Source organism: Haliaeetus leucocephalus, unplaced genomic scaffold, assembly GCF_000737465.1.
Source record: "Haliaeetus leucocephalus isolate CR32 unplaced genomic scaffold, Haliaeetus_leucocephalus-4.0 Scaffold566, whole genome shotgun sequence".
In the NCBI taxonomy this organism is placed as follows: domain Eukaryota; kingdom Metazoa; phylum Chordata; class Aves; order Accipitriformes; family Accipitridae; genus Haliaeetus; species Haliaeetus leucocephalus.
The window spans coordinates 5,015,768-5,033,352 of record NW_010973002.1 but is presented as its reverse complement, the minus strand read 5'-3'; the positions used below and the strand labels follow the sequence as shown (position 1 = coordinate 5,033,352).

Below are 17,585 nucleotides of genomic sequence, written 5' to 3'. Positions count from 1 at the left end.
TCACTATATAGTAAATAATGGTGACGAACTAACCTGAAAACCTACTTCTTGCTTACTCTAAAGGAGCAAGTTTGCTAAAATACTAGATTGGAAGGAAATAAAACTCAAACAGTTATAAAGGGGAAGGCGGAGGGGGGAGCAGGACGACAACATGACAGCAGCACAACACCGTTTGTGGGTAAGATCCCAGTTCCATACTTGATTATGAACTTCCTGTGCAACCTCATGCAGGTAATTGTTCAGTTGTTTTTTCTCTCAGTTTCTTTATCCATCACAGTTTATTCGATATGCCAGGAGAGAAATCACTCTTTTGTACCATCACTACTTGACAGAGAAGTCTTTAAGAGGTAACTGATGAGGGGGTAACAAATTATTTTATAGAACGACTTGAACTCAGAGCAGCTAACTCCAAGAATGACTTCATCAAAGCTGACTTTTGGCAAGTGACATACTGAAAAAGCACACCCTTTATCAGTGCTTCTCTGAGTAGACTAATACAGTGTCCTTCTACAAACTTAAGATGAAATCTGCAATAAACTCCATTATTTTCACAGAAATAACCACCCAACAACCTACACTAGTGTTCAAAAAAAAATAAAGTTATTTTATTCTTTGATCTAGAGGGAAAGTTATGACTGTATTGGAAACACAGAAAAACTGCCAAAAACCATAAATGAAAAAATTATAAACCATATGTCCACTGTTTCTATTCTACGTGACTCTCTCTAAGTATCTCTCATTCAGACCAGTTAACACTGAATGGCAGTGAAGTACCTCAGGCCAGAAAATATTCCTCCTCCTACTTAACTAACTCTATATCACAACGCAAAGTATTTTGTTGCAAAATTCTGTATATTTTTTAACTTTCAAGACAATGGAAGACTTCAATGCTACTTTAATATGAATGAAGTTGACTCATATTCAAACAATACTCCAGCTATATACTAATGAATTTGCAAAGTATTTTTGTCTTGATGGTGTCAAAAATACCAAACCAATGCAGAAGGGAATGATTAAGTATTTTTACTAAGCACAGCATAGTTCAAATTGCCAAACAAAATGGTTAAAATAGAGTTGTGAAGTTTGAGGACTGCATGCATAAAACCACATCTGGAAAACACAGAAGAAAAAGCAGCAGCAAAAAAAGCACCAGCCAGAAGAAAGAGAGAGACACATAGAAAATATGCAACATTACTTGGTAAAAGTCTGAATGTTCATAGGCTCATAGGATTCAATTTTTGGCCTGGACTTCAGAAAGTCATCTTGTCCAACCTCCTGCTCAAAGGAGAGCCAACTACGAGGTTAGACCATTCTTTAATATTCTTTTTTCTCCAGTGAAACGTTTATGTACATGCAGTATAATTTCATTTGCTTTTGATATGTCTGAAGATATCTAAAATTTAGAATATCTGCTTTTATTTCATTGCAGCTACAACAGCTGATCACAGTTCTCACTTGGAAAGCACTGCTAGTTTTAAGCCTGGCCTTCCAGACACTGACTTAGAAGATGGACTTAAAGGAAGGACCCAACTCACATGAAGAAAACTGTCCTATTTGACTGTCACTTCATACACAATTAGTCTGACATACTCTACCAGTATTAAACGATCAGTTAGGAAAAATGAATATCACTTGTTATTATTAAATTTGACACCTACTTACTTCATTTTAAGCAGGCAGGAAGCACTTATGAGGAATGTGGGGCACACACTCCACAAAGTGAGATGTAATACAGAGTAAAGAACCCCAGGTTCCACAGGCATGTAATATTGCAGCGACTGAGTAGACTTCAGACTTTTGCTTCGCTGCACTAGTAGATATTTTTAAAGGCCTTTTTTGAAACTATGCTAGGTAACTTAAATATGAAAAATGCCTCATTTGGACTGTGCCACTATTTCCCAAATCACATAGTCACAGGCTTTTGTGAGCGGACAAGACATGGGGGATTTACAAATCTGCATCAAATCCATAACATAGCATACGACCAACTGAGTTAAAGAGATTCAGAAACTAATCAGGGATCAAATATGCAACTAGCACTTATAAGTTATCACTGTTACCTTACAGTAATTTGGCAACATTATACACAGCCTACAGAAACTCCTTGCCTTTTGGATAAAGCGTAAGAGACTTCAATTATGATAATAACTGAACGTTCCACACTTCTGTTGAAGTTGGACTGAATCTATAATTTTTATTGAAAATAGCATTCCAGTTAACAGTTCAGAAGGCCCTAAACTTGCCTTTCATTCAACATTATTTTAATATAAACCTGCAGACAATTGTGTATCTTACAGAGCCAGCATATGGCATCATCCAATAAATTCCTGACACAAAAGTTATATAAAGCAGACTTGCAAAAAGAAAAGCAAGTCTAATCCTAATTTTTAAACCTCCCTGTGTGTATGCAAACAACAACAACAAAAAATAGTAGAAAGGTATATAATCTTCCATCAAACTTACATAACTATTTCTCCTTAATGTGAGGCATTCTTTATATATTCGCTAATAAGCATAGTAAGCGGCAACCAAGGAAACCTATCGGCACCAAATCCTGTGTTGTAACTTAGAATCTGGTACATTCTACACATTATTTCCATCCACAATTATGGTGCCCTGAATTATAACTGATTTATTTAAAATCAAGCATTTGAACATTCACCTTAGCCTAAAAAATCCCCAAATAACAAAATCCCCTGAAAATAATTGATAAAGCTCTGACTGCCTTTGGGGAAAAGAGCTTCTTGTAAAAGAGCCTATATAATCAGATTACTTCTCAAAATACAGTATCAAAAAATACCTTCATATTAAGGTGAATTCAGTTTGTACTTGGTTCATGGACGAAGCATAATATATATACTAGCCACTTGAAAGAATATTCATTGTTCAAGACCACTTAGGGCCACAATAGTTTCAAACATGAAAACAATTTCAAGTTAGAAATATTACTTTTCAATAAAGATAAGTCAGCAGAAATTTAATACAGAAATGGCAAACAGGAATCCCAAGCAAACCACACATTTGGTTTTAGTTAGGACTCATCTCTTCTTGCACTGCTACTGAAAAGCTCAGCTAAACTAGCTAATGCTATTTTAATACAATGGCAAAAAAGAAATACAAAACACTATGGTAGAAGACAAACAGATTTTAGTTGGAGAACAACTTCAAACAGCACTTGGTAAGCCAGCTAAAAATAAATGCCTTCATACTACAAAACTTAAATCCAGAGATTAGTCAAGACAGGTCAGCTGAGAACAGCTATGTGTCAATAATGCGCACTGAAATCAGAAGTCAAACTACTGAATTTGCAAGGATTATGCAAAAAAATCCCATGTTTTATTCTTTTAGAAAGCAACCAGAGCATACACATGTACTGAGCTCAAAAAAGTAACATTAACATAAAAAAAAGTTTCAGCGATGTAAGGGAAATTTAAAAGACAGAAAAACTTCTTGTAAATCTGCTCTCAAAACACGAGACATAAGCAACACTCCACAACCCATATAAGCACTGAAGTCTCTATAGCACCAAGAACCTTAGTCCCCTAAAATGAGGTTTCTTTAATGGAACAGAAACATTAGTTGATTGCTGGCTTGCCCTTTTTCAGCCTTAAACTTCGTATTTTTCATTTGGACCAGCGATATTATTTTATAGTTTAGCATATACTTAAGTTCCAGATTTATCTCAACAGATTCAAAGACTTAAGAGAAAAGGCCATTTACCAAAAGACCTATGAACCAGTCACAAAAAAAGTTCTGTGATTAGAAAACATACTGCTGAATCACAAAATAAATTTGTGTGCTACTGATAAGAAAGATGAACACCCCCCACTCCTTTCACAGACAACATAAAGTGACCTGACAGCTAAGACAGGGAAGGATGTTTCTGTCAAACAGTTGTGAGATTAAATATAACATAACTAGCAATCTTTGGGTTAAAGTGTCTTCTCTATTCTGATGAGTGCGAACAGATTAGGCCAAGATATATCCAAACTTCTGAGATGCCAAGATCTATTAGTTCATAAACCAGAAACAGATGCGGATTTATCCAATTAGGAACCCTGAATTTAGGTCCATCAACCAAAATGATGTGTCTGTTAAGAATTCGGAAAAAAAGAAAAGATTTGAAAAAACAGATCCCACTGCTGCTCCACAGTTATCTATGCATTTCCAGGATTTTTGCATGGTCTTAAAGATAGCCAAAGATAACAATTTCTACATCCCCAAAGTACTGTAAATCTAGACTTTATTACAGTTCAATCTTCTTAGTTAGGCAAGTAACTTTCTGACCACAAACAATCAAAAGAATCAAAGCTGGAGAGACTACAGATCCAGTGATGGAAGAATCCTAAATGGTCATGACAATCTTGCAAGAAAAAGCAAGAAGGAGCTACCGCTCCCACCAAAAAAACCCCAACACATACAAGTAGTCTAGGAAGGAACTGTTTAGTAATTCCCTCACAGATAATATTAGCCAGTTATATCTTACTCATTTCTCATAATGAAGCCAGAAACTATACTTGAAACAAACTTTCAATAAATGCTTGAAAAGCTTGTATTTCAAAAAGGAAAAAATCTTGCATTTCACTTGCACAGCGCAGCTGACTCAAAACATAAAAGCAGGCTCTTTTACCTTGGGAAATGAGTAAAATTCTTAGATTAAAGCTGATTATTAGTGTCATTCTAATTTTCAAAGTTATAAAATCTGATCTAGCAGTTAAGACCAGTAAACTCTCCTTACCTTAGGGATCCCAACTGATGTACAAGGAAGAAACGAATGCTCACACTGCTCAAGGTATTTTTCCGAGTTGCTTTTTCCAAATAAAAGAGTAACCACAAAACCCCTAAAATGGAAAAAGAAAGACCAGCTAGAACAATCAACTTTTCCCCCCCTCTAGAAAATATTTCACAGCAAGTTATAAAATGACAATACATGACAATTCTGGTTACTCTCCTAGTACAGTGCGCTTTCACAGCGCAGCATGCCGCTCAAAATAACTGACACAATACTAAGTATGAAGTTTCCCAGCCTTGCACTAATCAGTCTTGATATATTCTTATCACATGGCAGATCTATATAGCACAGTTTATACTACACAGCCTGCTGCATGAGAAGAACCTGTGATGGCATGCTACCTGCGCTCACAAATATTAGTACACTGAAAGAGGGGTACATAAATAAGCTGCTCTGGTTGTATTACACAAAGATTCTTTTACTTCAACTCTATGAAGAAATAAACTCTTTAGAGATACCTTTAGGCCACTGCATTGTGGCATAAGGCACAATAATACAGACCAGGAAGAAGCTATGTAGTAAGTGTAGTAAGCAACTACTGATGACGTATGTTAAAACAAGTATGAAAATTTTCAACTGGGAACTTATTTTAAGCTGCAAAGAAAAGGAAAAAAAATAAAAATCAAAACCAACCCAAACACAAACCAAAAAGAGAAACCAGTAGTCCTGCCAGGCTGCACAGGAGCAAAGTCAAGGAAAAAGTCTAGAGGTTAACTGGAGTTAAAGACAAGGTGTTGGGGTTTTGGGGGGTTGTGAGTTTTTTGGAGTGTTGGGTTTTTGGGGCTTTTGTTGTTGTTTTTAATTAATTCAGCATATAAAATCTGAACAAATGCACTCCTGAACCATTTATTTTAAAAGAATGTTAGATCAGAAATTCATTACCTTCATCCCTCACAATATTACAATGATACTGAAATTATGACTTATAGTTAAGCAGGACAGCAGTTAATTTTATTATTGTTTTCTTTATGATATAATGAAGGCATAAGGGAAAAAAGCAACCTTACAAGAAGTTCAACCTTGCTACAACAGCAATGATTTATTTACAGTTTATGACACTAGCGCAGAAAACCACATTAACTTAAAGCTGATTTTACTAAGACAGAGATGAAAACCTAAAGTCTGTACCAATTATAGCATAATCTGAGTATGTAGCCTTTGAAAAGTCAAGAATAAAAAAAGAGAATATGAAGATACTGCTGCTTAGACTAGCCTTGGGATGGCTAAACATGCATAGCTTTTTACACAAATTTCAAAGCATTCAATTTAAAGGCCAGCTGACCAACATGTGTGACCACAGGAACTCACAAAGTTATTTCAGGCTTGAAACATGCTGAAATAATACATTATTTTAATATAGATTGCTGTTGATATACAATAGTCATATGATTAGAATAAAATTCCTAACCAAGGTAAAATATGCCATTTTAAGGTTTTAATTCCTGAACTGGCAACGATTCCTTTTAAGTACTCCAGAGGTTCAGTGATTCAGAAGCAGGGAGGTGGTCTTTTATATACCTGAACAACTCCAGGGAGAAAACAAAACAAAACAAAACAAACAACAAAAAAAGAAACCCCAAACCAAAAACCACACAAAATTATTATTGGTAACTTCATAATGCATAAGAAAATTTCACTTGATACTCTGATTCCCTTACAACCACCTTTTATCTGCCAGCCACGTGTACTGTCTACATACAAGGACAAAAAATAAAAGCAGGTCTAATTGCTTTTCTGCTCCAGATACTTCCAGATAGCTTTAAAATCATAACATCAATGGTGCTAGTAGCATCATAATTCAGTTCAATGACAAAAACTTGCTTAGGAAAATCTCAATATTAGTTTCATTATGCTATAAAGTTAACTCATGTTTTGGTTTGGGAGGGGGGTGTGTTTTGTTGGGTTTTTTTTAATTATTAAAAAGTTTGGGTTTTCTTTTTATTATCTACTACTTTTCTATCAGAAACCTCAATCTTCTTTTAAAGAAAACAGTATACCCCAAATACCTTTTTTTTTTTTGTTGGCATAAAGTCAGTTTTAACTTCAAACATATACTAGCAATTTAGCAGGGGGGTGGGGAGGCAAGGAGGGCAAAGGTGCTTCTCTTCTTCTATTCAAAAGGATTGAAGCCTTGCAAATAACTAACTATAGATTATACACCTGTTTTCTATCAGATGTTACAACACTTTTAAAGTTAATGACTCATTCAAAAACACTAACATGCTATCAAAATAGCTTAAATGCTCATCTTGGGTGCCTTTTAAGTATTTTCATTTTTAAGCTAGAAATGCTAGGAGCTTCTGCCTCTATAGCAGAAATTAATACACTTTATTCTCTAATTTAAAATCATGTGTGCATTAGAGAAGGATGCATAGCCTGACCATTCAGTGTATCTGTTACCTAACCAGAAACTTCCAATGCAAATGCTTATTTAATTCATCAAGAAGATATTCAGTACAGTAAATGAGAAATCATTTTATTCTTTTCTCTAAATGAATAGAGCAGAAAAAGGAAGAGATGGTATTTTACTTAAATTTTTGTTGTGAAGTTTTTCCAAAGATTATTGGAAGGCCAGCTTTTCACAGGGACACATAAACAGAACAAAGGTGAAAGATAGAAAAATGAAGACTACAGAGTTATTCTCCTCTCAAGTCTGAAAAGTAACAGCCACAGCTGAATACTTCGTGTAAGTCAAAAAGCAGCTTCAGAACTGCTCCCAAGTTGGTCTGCAGTTAGAATCGTCAATGTGGGCAGCCAGTCACATATATATGGATGTGATTAAGTATCAATGTTTTTTGATGACAGAGCAAATTCCTTTAAAGCAACTGATGGTCCAAGAAATTTCAATTCTCCAACATCAGAAGCCTAAGGCTGTTGGCAGACCTGCAATTCACATAATTTTTATTTTACTTCCTTAGGATTGAAAGAGAGAAGGAGAGAGAATAAGGTAAGAAACAATCATAGTACAAAGAAAAGGCAGATGGTAAAAGACAGGCCCAGCACTCAGGTTAAGGGGTTTACACCAATACTTGAAGAAGTAGAGGCAAAAAAAAAAAAAAAAAAACACATTTCATGAAGATTAACACCTTGTAACAGTCTTGGCTACAGAGGTTAAAGAAATGATACCTATCTTTTGCCTCCTGCTTTTGGTGGAAAGAGCTCAGTTCCCTAAGCGATGAGTTACCAGATCCTGAATTGAAGAGGGATGTACTAAAAACCAAAAAAGCTAACATTTTATAAAACAGTCTTAAAACAAAATGAAACAAGGAGAACTTTTGATTTAGAGTTTTTATTCATATACACAAATAATTTCAGTACACTTCCACACACATAAACAACAATAGTACACTTACTACAAGCTATCTGTGCAAACACACAGTTCAGAGTAAATAAAAAAGATATAATTAGATAGCACATAACAGAAGTGAAACAATATAAACAGATTAATTATGTTGATACAGCTATGGCATCACCATTGTTTTCCTTCACAACTCACTGGCACATAATTTAAATGCTTAGGTTAATACCAGGAATGCAACCAGCTATGATTCAACATTTTCTTTTGTTTGAACTGCAAAATGGGACAGAAGTGGACTCCCAGTCAGAAACCTTTGATACAGGCCACTGGTTTTGAGCATGTATAAAAAGTTAGAAAATTGCATGACAAATTGGATAAGAACTCCAAGTTTCAACATAAAATTCTATGATTAAAATCCATGCCCAAAATTGTTATTTTTCTTCAGATATGGGTATGGTAAGTATTAAGGACACTACTACAATCATGAACCAAAATTAGATTTCTATTTTCTAAATTTATATAAATTATGTTACGATATACAATTGCCAATCATAAGTGAAAAAGTTACTTCACAACATTAATTTCCATTTGTTTCTAAGAGAAACATAAGTAATTTGTGTAACTTCATGGGAATTAATTCAAAAAGAAAAAGCAGGCAAGAATAATTTAGCTATAAACCTACTTGACCTAGTTAGCACTCATGGTTCTGTATGCTGAATGTTAAACTTAAAGTAGGTGTGTTGCTCTGAAAAAGATTAACAGTGTAAAAAAGGGCCAGATCACAGCCTTAGCCAAGACAACATGTATGTTAAAGTAATGAAGTAGTGACATTCTGCTGGAAAGGCTGCGACTTCATATCTATCTACGTAAGTAAACACATAGTAGGGAGATGGATACAAATTCTGCTTTAACAGATACACACAAGATTAATTTATCCTTAAGATGATCAATGTTCACTAACTACCTACAGAAAAGAACCAAAGCAGCAAAAGAATCACAGCAAAGAGATATCAGAGCTGACTTGAGAATGAGTGAGCTCAGGCACTAGAGGCAGTCTCACAGCGGCAAACTGTAGCTGACTTCAGACATACTCCGTGAGAGACTGCTTTGACTGTTAGCTTTGAAAAGCCAAGCAACTGAAATTGAGCAAGAAGGAAGGATACGCTTTTAAGAAATTATTATATCCCACATTATTCATACTGCAAATACTAAGGAAGTGGTAATACAAAACAGTAAATGGACAAACTCTTGCCCTTTGGACGAACTCTTTGCCTTTTGCCCTGAACAAATGGCCAGCAAAATATGCCAATCATACATATAGCAAAACTTAACAAGACAAAAGCATTTACATAAAAGGTAGCTTTACTTTAACTAAATCCTCACTCTGGTAGACTGACTATTCTGATTTCTCAAAGATGGAATTCCAAGTTTAATACAGTTGAAACCCAAGTGTAGCAGCTCTAATTTTAGCCACTAAACTCTATTACATGTTGAGACATACAGGAATATACATACATTCTGTACTATATCCAGTAAGAAGGTTAAAAGAGTGTTCCAAAGGAAGGAAGAAAAAAATATTAAGGATAGACCAAACACCCCGGCAGAAGCCAAGCAGGTCTTGGAGAGCCTAGAAATGTCACTGTCCTGCAGATTGTTCTTGTAAGTGAGAGGAAGGAGGAATATCCCACTAATACATTTAGACTTGGCATTAAAAACAAAAGTTTTAATGGTTACAAGGCAGATATTATAATATACAATGTAATAATGGTGCTAAAGACTATAAAAACATCACCTGTTTGCTCCCTTCCTGCCTATATAGATAAAGTATGAAATGTCTACAGCTGCTGAACTGATGTATTTGTTCAAGATACAGCATCCTTTCCACACACCAAGGAAAACATCAACTCACTTTCCTCATGAATGAAGTATCTTGGGTAGGAAAATGAGATTGTGATAAGGAAAGGGGACATAATTACTTAGTAAGTACCTGGGAAAATAACCAACACGGTAATAGAAAGTATGGACTGAAATGAACATTGGTTTTATGTAGGTACTTTTCCTCTAACAACCAGTATAAATAGCTACTTTTTTTTTTTAAATCAGAAATCTTTTTTTCGCCTGCGCAAAGGTAGTATAAGCACTATTCAACAGCAAGGGGAAAAAAAAACCAAAAAAACCAACTTCTGATAAAATTGAGATTTCAAGAAAAAAATTTTGCTCATAAAGAGGTGCTCAAATATGGAAACATTAATTACATAGAAGTCACTTCAGATTTTCAGAGCAAACTATTTGCTAATATACACGTTAAATTTTACTTTCATAGTAAATTATACAATACGCTAAGTAGTATACTTACCCACCCACAAAGCAGACGATATAAAATGCAAAGTAAAATATAGCGAAGGGTCCAAAAGTTACTAGAAAAAGCACAAGGCCAAGACTTCCCCATCCCCATATGGAAAGACTGGTCTGTAAACAAGAACACATGGAAAAGGAATCATTAATATGATATTCATACAACTTTATATCCCCAAAGCAGTATCTGTAGTTTCTACAAAGCTTGATACATTTTACCTAGATATGAAATAAGTTTTGCTTGATGAAATAAAAATTATCTTTATTTTTTTAAAAGCACATTGCTATCAAGTTATATTGTGGGTTAGTAGTCCAGTTCAGCCAACATTAGAGCATTTTTCCTTCAAATATTGTTACTCACCTCTCACTTCAGGTGCAACTATCACCCTTTAAAGCATAATCTCTTTTTCTTCTCTATTCTCATTTTATGCACTTTTGTTTCTTGAGATCCCTTCCCCCCGCCCCGTGAAATTCTGCACTACTTCCAAGAAAAACGCAGGCTTTGTAACAGAACAGGAAGAAACGAATGCAACCTTGTTTTACATAACTGTGTCATTTTCCACAACCAAGCAATGCTATTTCTTCCCTATATCAAAGCAGCTGCAAGACCAAAAATGCATCCCTTTCTGCAGTCAAGTCACAAATGGGTCAACAGGTGCACCAAATATTTGGTGCAAGTTTACTTTTACTTCTCCTTTTAAATAAAAGGAAGGGAACCTTAAGAAACTTATTACTACCTCTAACAATTTTTACCACAGAAATCAAAAGCCTTCAAACAATTTTCTGAAATATCTAAATACAATTCTGTTTTAAAATCAGGAAATTTAATATATATTTTTTAAAAAGTGATTCCAGATTAACATTTTCTCCACGCAGGCATTACCACGTTCCTAGAAGTGATCTGGCTTAGCAGGTAGAACTGATACTTTTGCAGTGGGAGGAGATGGGTTGTTTGGACAGCCCATGGTGCAGCTAAAGTCAGCTGCAAGAGCATCTGTGGGGCTGGTGGGATTTTGGGGCTGCTGTCTTGCATAATGCACCAGGCAAAGCTTCACCTGTGCTGGCGATTCACCAGGAGAATGAAAAAAGCAGTAAGATTCAGATTATTGTGCCGATACAGGTTACAGCATAAGTGCACTCATATACACACATATACACTTGATCTATGTATATAAATTATAGATGCATGTATGTACGTATATATACATATATGCAGGGTAATCTAAAAAGCAAGGTAGTGAAAACCTGACTGAGCAGAGCTACAATAGTTATGGACCTTCACAATACCGCAATGCAGTTGACAAAGATTACATAAATTTAATTCAGTCTAGTCTCTAGTTCAATATGGAAAGCATGTTTCAGCCAAGTCCCAAGAGTGTGAAACCAATGATAAGTATTTATAGGCCACCAAAACTGTTCCAGCTCCAAGGTTCTCAACTTTTCTTTTTTTGTTGTCTAATTTACACCTTTCCTACCAGTGATCAAATGACACCCTGATGGGAACTCAGACAACTGCTATGTCAACAAGTAACACTAAGAAAGTATTTAAATAAACTCGTCTTGCAGTTTGACATTTAGAAAACAAGCAGAGATTGAACACCATATTTGCAGAGCCCTTTTTTAGCTTTTAATATGGAGGACAGTGGAAGCTTGCCTACAGCTCTCATTTCTCTAAAGGGACTATTTAGATTTCATCTCTCCATCTTGGGCATGGGATTCATGCCCATAAAAATCCTATAAACAATGAAAAATAATATAAAATAAGGCTCCTACATAAAGCAGCTTCGGTTCTTTTCTGAAAGCAAGACATCAGACTGCCCGAAAGCAAAATCATAGCTCTAAGGAGAGACTGTTTCATAGATGTAAATTGTAATCACCAGAATAATTTCATTCTTCCTAGTTTATTTTAAGTTTAATGGAACATTGAGATGAAATTCTATTTTCTTCCTAGTTCCAAGTTTCTTAGCAAGAGATGGAGAAGCTATACTGGCTTTTTTCTTGGTGTTTGAGGCTGGAAAAAAATTACACTCGTCTACATACTTACATGTTTAAATTAAAGTGCTGCAATTAAAAACTGGATTGCAAGTTATTCAGTTCTCTTTAAGCTGAAAAAGAGCTTTATTATATGATACTAACCATACAATCCACACAGCTAAAATGCTGAAGATCAGTGCTACAATAAATAAAAACAAAAACCTGGCCACAGCTGAGTAGAAGATTTTGTTGACTCACAGTAAGTAAATGCAGTAGATAAATTGCTTGGATGGTGGGGAAGAGAGATATAAGAAGAGGGACATCAAGCTAAAAAATGTGGCAAATAAAACAACTAAAAAAAGACATGAGCTTTCATGATCTATCTACATTTCAATACATAAAGAAGATTCCTCATGTTCATGCCCTCAGAAATACATTTTAAAACTTCTGCACAGCACCACAAGCAACAGGAAGATACACACAGAAAATAACATTTAATCATGGTCTTTTTTTGTTAAAAAATCAGCATGCTTAATAGCATTTTTCAAAAAAGTTTAAATTCTAAATACGGCATAAGCAGTCTAAATGACTTAACAAAACTTAATTAAACTAGATAGCAGGATGTATATTCAGAGTTGGATGAATGCATAATTAACAAAGAAAGTTCTATAACTCAAATAAAACAGTGACCTTTTGTCCTATGCTCTAGTTTTGCAATTTAGCATTAGGCTACAGAGATTCAAATCTCATTTGGTATTTTAATAGGATTTCTTAAAACTCACACAACTTGGTACACTGCAGTAAGTACAACAGATACTGGCCCAATTCTTGTATACTTTAGATGAGTGGTTTATAGTCTTACAGATTTTGAGACATTCAAAGGGATCTAATCATCAGCATGGTTCCCTTTAGGCTGACTGTAAATAAAACTTGCCCTAACTTCACACTTCTTAAAGGGCCTTCAGCAGTACAACTCCCAAACAAAAATGAAAACTTTGTTTAAAGTTCATTTAACACATCACAATCAACTATTAAAAGAAAAGAAAGTCCAAACATTACACAAATATGACTAATGCAGCTTGTCGGTATGGAACTAGCTCAATTCAAACCTTGCTACTTACAACTTATTTCCAAATAAGTTTTATTTATAATATCAATTTTTTATAAGATTCCCAGATCTACTGAAGCTCTGCCTAACCTTACTGAAGTTAACTGCAGGGTGAATGCTTGTCACTCTTGACAGAATGAACAAGCCAGTCTTCTGAAGAGATGGTATAAAAACAGTGTTTAAGTCACAGCTCTTCAGACCCTTTAAAAGAAGCCGACATGCCCTATGCTGGGAGGGCAAACTTCCAAGCTGAACTGTCATAGTACTATTTACTGAATTTCAGTTAAGTAGGGACAGTTACCTAAACACTAAAGAAGAATATAGGCCTTAATCTTGTGGTAGGCATGTATGGGTAGATACTGTATGCATACACACATGTGCACAGGGATAAAGGATCTTTATTCCAGATCAACAACCCTTCCACCTCATCAGTTTTAGCACTTCAGCTTACCATCACCACAGATGCTGTATGTTAGCCCCACCATCACCACTTCTTATCTTTCATGACTAAGATCTTAAAAGAAAAACTTCTGCAGCGTACTAGTAAGGTCATATACACAAAGGGCTAATGTAGCATCATAGTCACACACAGTAATTTTCTTCCCACATTAAGGAATTGCTTTAGCAAAATAAACTGCAATTGAAGTAAAGGGCTTCCTGTAACTCCAAACAGCACACTGAAGAGCCTTATCAGGTGAGAGGAGACACACACTAATGCGAATATTCACATGAGCTTGATTCAGCTGTTACAGATAACAAGACTATCACCTCTTAACACCACCTGCTTGACTTTTTTTTTTTTTGACTAGGCTTTGTCCATTTTTCCCACTCAATGTTTTTTCCACAGTATACAGCCAGCTACTAAGAGTAGTACATAAAGAACTTGCTTTCTTATATACATCTGCTTTTCCCTTCTTTGGCTTCTGCTTCCTAATTAATGCAGCATTTTGATGGTCCCAGTTGCATACTGCTATAGCTAGCAGTGCTAAGCAAAGACTATGTGACTTAACATCACCATTGACACAGGAGCTTATGTAAATCCACAGGATTCACTTCGTAGAAACTGTGTACTAAGGCCACACAGACAGTCTTAAATCAACAGTTTAAGAGAAGAAAAATCTCACTGTAATTTAGTATGCATGCAGTTATGCATAATATAATTTACTAGTTATGAATTAGCTAAAGTATTTTGCAGACAAATCAATGGGAGCATGGCAAGGATTTAATGTACCAACCACAACAGCAATGATTTACTGCAGTAACAAACACAACTATTTCTTACTATACTTGAAAGTAGCTTCAATAGATTTCTTGCTTGCTTAATTCAGCTGACAAGCTTTCAGAGCTTTGCTTCTGTCCCATCTTTAAGCAAAATCCTCAGCCTTGATACATCTTTCACTAAAATAATTCACAAAGTGACTGTAGGTTTGCTGTTGGATTTAAACTGGCGCTGTGAATTTTAGCTTGCAACTGGCAATAAGATACATACATGTTTCTTGTTTAGTGCAAAACCAGCGCTACTCCAGAACTCCACCCGACAGGTAGTCCTTTTCTTCCTATCCTCCCCTTTGCCGCCAAACAGCAGAGGTGTTTCTCTCTTGAGGCTCTGTGTGCCACCGTCCTCCCACTCCAGCCAGGAGCTCCTGCTCCAGGCATACTCAGCAATCTTCACAATTCCCCCACAGACTCAGAGTAATTGTGGTTTCAAGTTTGGAGACAGGGCAGGATGGGAAGCGAAGAACATCCACACAGGAAGGCTGCGCTCTGGAATCATTCGCTTGTCAATCCTAAAGCTTCAGCAGAATACTATTTAGGTCTTACAGCCGTAGTATCCAACAGGCCAATACCACTTCTGAAGATTGCCATTTGTGATTGTTTTCAGATTTAATGGTTGCAACAGAATAATCTGAACATTGAAAGAACAGTGCCATTTAAAAACAAAAACATGCTGCTTTGCTGACAATTCTTTTACTGTGTATATCCAATTACATTTGTCCATTAATATTTTAAAAATGACAGTTGCTGACCTGTCCCTAACTAGACATTAATAAGCAAACTATTCTTTGCCATTTGGTAGTTTAAGGTTTTGTTTGGTTTTTTTAATATGATGTTTTGCCAAATGTATTTAATGCCACATCTGGGATCACATTAAAAAAAAATTACAAGGATTGCATATACAGTAGATGTCAAGTTTAATTTTGTTAATTCTACACATCTGCCTTTTAATTTTACTTCCATTTTGAGTGTAAATGGAATGTGTTCACGTATAAACCTTTCTATAATTAAGGTGAGTGTCATTTTTGTCAAGTGATTAAAAACATTATTTTAGGATTCAAATTACTGTCTCTTCACTAGCATGACAAGTAAAATTGGAAAACTGGAGTGCCAGTTTCATCTGTGATGAAATTGTTGTGTTACACTACTAGGAGAAATATTTAACGATTGTGAAGTAAGCCATTAACATCTTTGTAGTTACATTCTCCTATCTGCCAAAGTTACGGCAATCAAATGAAATACATGTCAAGCAGGGTTTTGAAAAGAGTTCTGCATATCCTCATTTCCTAACATCACTACAGGTCTCTTTTTATCTTATCCTCCTTATCCTTTTGCCCTTTTCCTTCCTTAGCCCAAAAAGGCAAGGCAAAACTTCATTTCTACTTCAGACTATGTAAAAATAATTGTAGTGAATTTCTACAACAATTTACTGCAGTACTCACAATAAAACTCTTGGGATTTTTTTTTTTTTTAAAAGGAATTTTATATAGTCTATTTTTCTTTTATTGTTTTAAGTATTTTTTCCCAAAGCAAGCTTAAAACATTAAAGTATATAAATATATACTAACTGTCTTTTAAATAAAAAAAAATAAATTACACAATTAATGTTAAGAGTTAAGAAGTTAGGCCAATGAAGTTTCTTCTGGATAAGTGCAGTATTCCTGCTGATCCCTCCCAGTTACAGAGGCTGGAAGCTCTCCTCTCCTCTGCTAAGCAAGAGTCCATCTGTCCTCTCCCTACCTCACCTTCTCCTCCTCTTCTGCTCAATGCACACTATGTATGTCAAATGGCTTAATTGGTTAAGTTGGATTAATTCAAGTGCAATCATGTGTAACTATTTAGTTTGGATTTTCCTGCTGCTCCTCACACTGCATGAGACAGAAAAGCTTTTGGGATCATTTTCCCCTACCCTCCCCCACAGTTATACAAGGTGGTGTAGCAAAGCTCTTATGGACAGGCAATAATTTTTCATCCACATTCTAAAACCACAATTACTGCACTGTTTCGAGTATTCATGATGTTCACTTTTATAAGTGCAAACCTTTGAATGAAAATATACACTAACATTCTCTTGAAGTATGTAACATTGAAGTACAGTATGTAAAAAAAATTTAAAAGTTAAAAAGTTTAAAAGCTATTGTGCACGTTACTTCAATTTCAGTATTTATCCAGAGAGGAACAAATTCCATTACTAAAATAAAACCTGCCTGTTTTCTACAGTCAGAATATTACTATTAAAATAAAAATAGAAAAATTATGTTCTATATTTTGATACAAGTGGTTTGTGTAATGAAGCTGATGAAGAAAAAGAACAGTCTTCTGATTAACACTGATAATTGTTCTACAGGAAATGATAAATATTTTCAACACCAAACTTCCTTTTCAAATGAAAAAACAGAGTAAAATTCAGCCCAGATTCCAGAGTCAAGATTTCCACACACACCTGCTCTGCCAGCATTGCTGATCACAACATGAAATTCGGAAGCCGATTTTTTAATTTTAAACCAACCTTCATTTTACTAACCCTCATTTTCAGCACTAACAGCTATTTTATTATACAGCAGAATTATCAGCAAGGGACAGAAAGCCTAATTTCATGTAACCTTATTTTGAAAGTGGAATAAGTATTTATCTTACTATGAAAAACAAGAGGCCACCTTCAGGGACACACACATACGCACTCTTTCTGGTAACATGCTTGCATTAAAACCCACTCTGAATTGTATTCTACTTTAAAAGGATATGGAGTTTTGGTCAAGTTTAAAAGAAGCACTTGAACATCT

The 17,585-nt window shown here is 35.2% G+C and overlaps 1 protein-coding gene across 3 annotated transcripts in view; it reads right to left on the bottom strand.

The window, feature by feature from the left end:
* SNX13 (sorting nexin 13) overlaps window positions 1–17,585 on the bottom strand; it is a 75,775-nt gene that overhangs the window by 43,420 nt on the left and 14,770 nt on the right. For all 3 annotated transcript variants that reach the window (XM_010577627.1, XM_010577626.1, XM_010577629.1), the window contains exons 2-3: window positions 10,447–10,559; window positions 4,739–4,841 (exon numbers count right to left, since the gene is read on the bottom strand). In XM_010577627.1, the coding sequence (XP_010575929.1) occupies window positions 4,739–4,841; window positions 10,447–10,559 (216 nt within the window). The remainder of the gene's footprint in view (window positions 1–4,738; window positions 4,842–10,446; window positions 10,560–17,585) is intronic.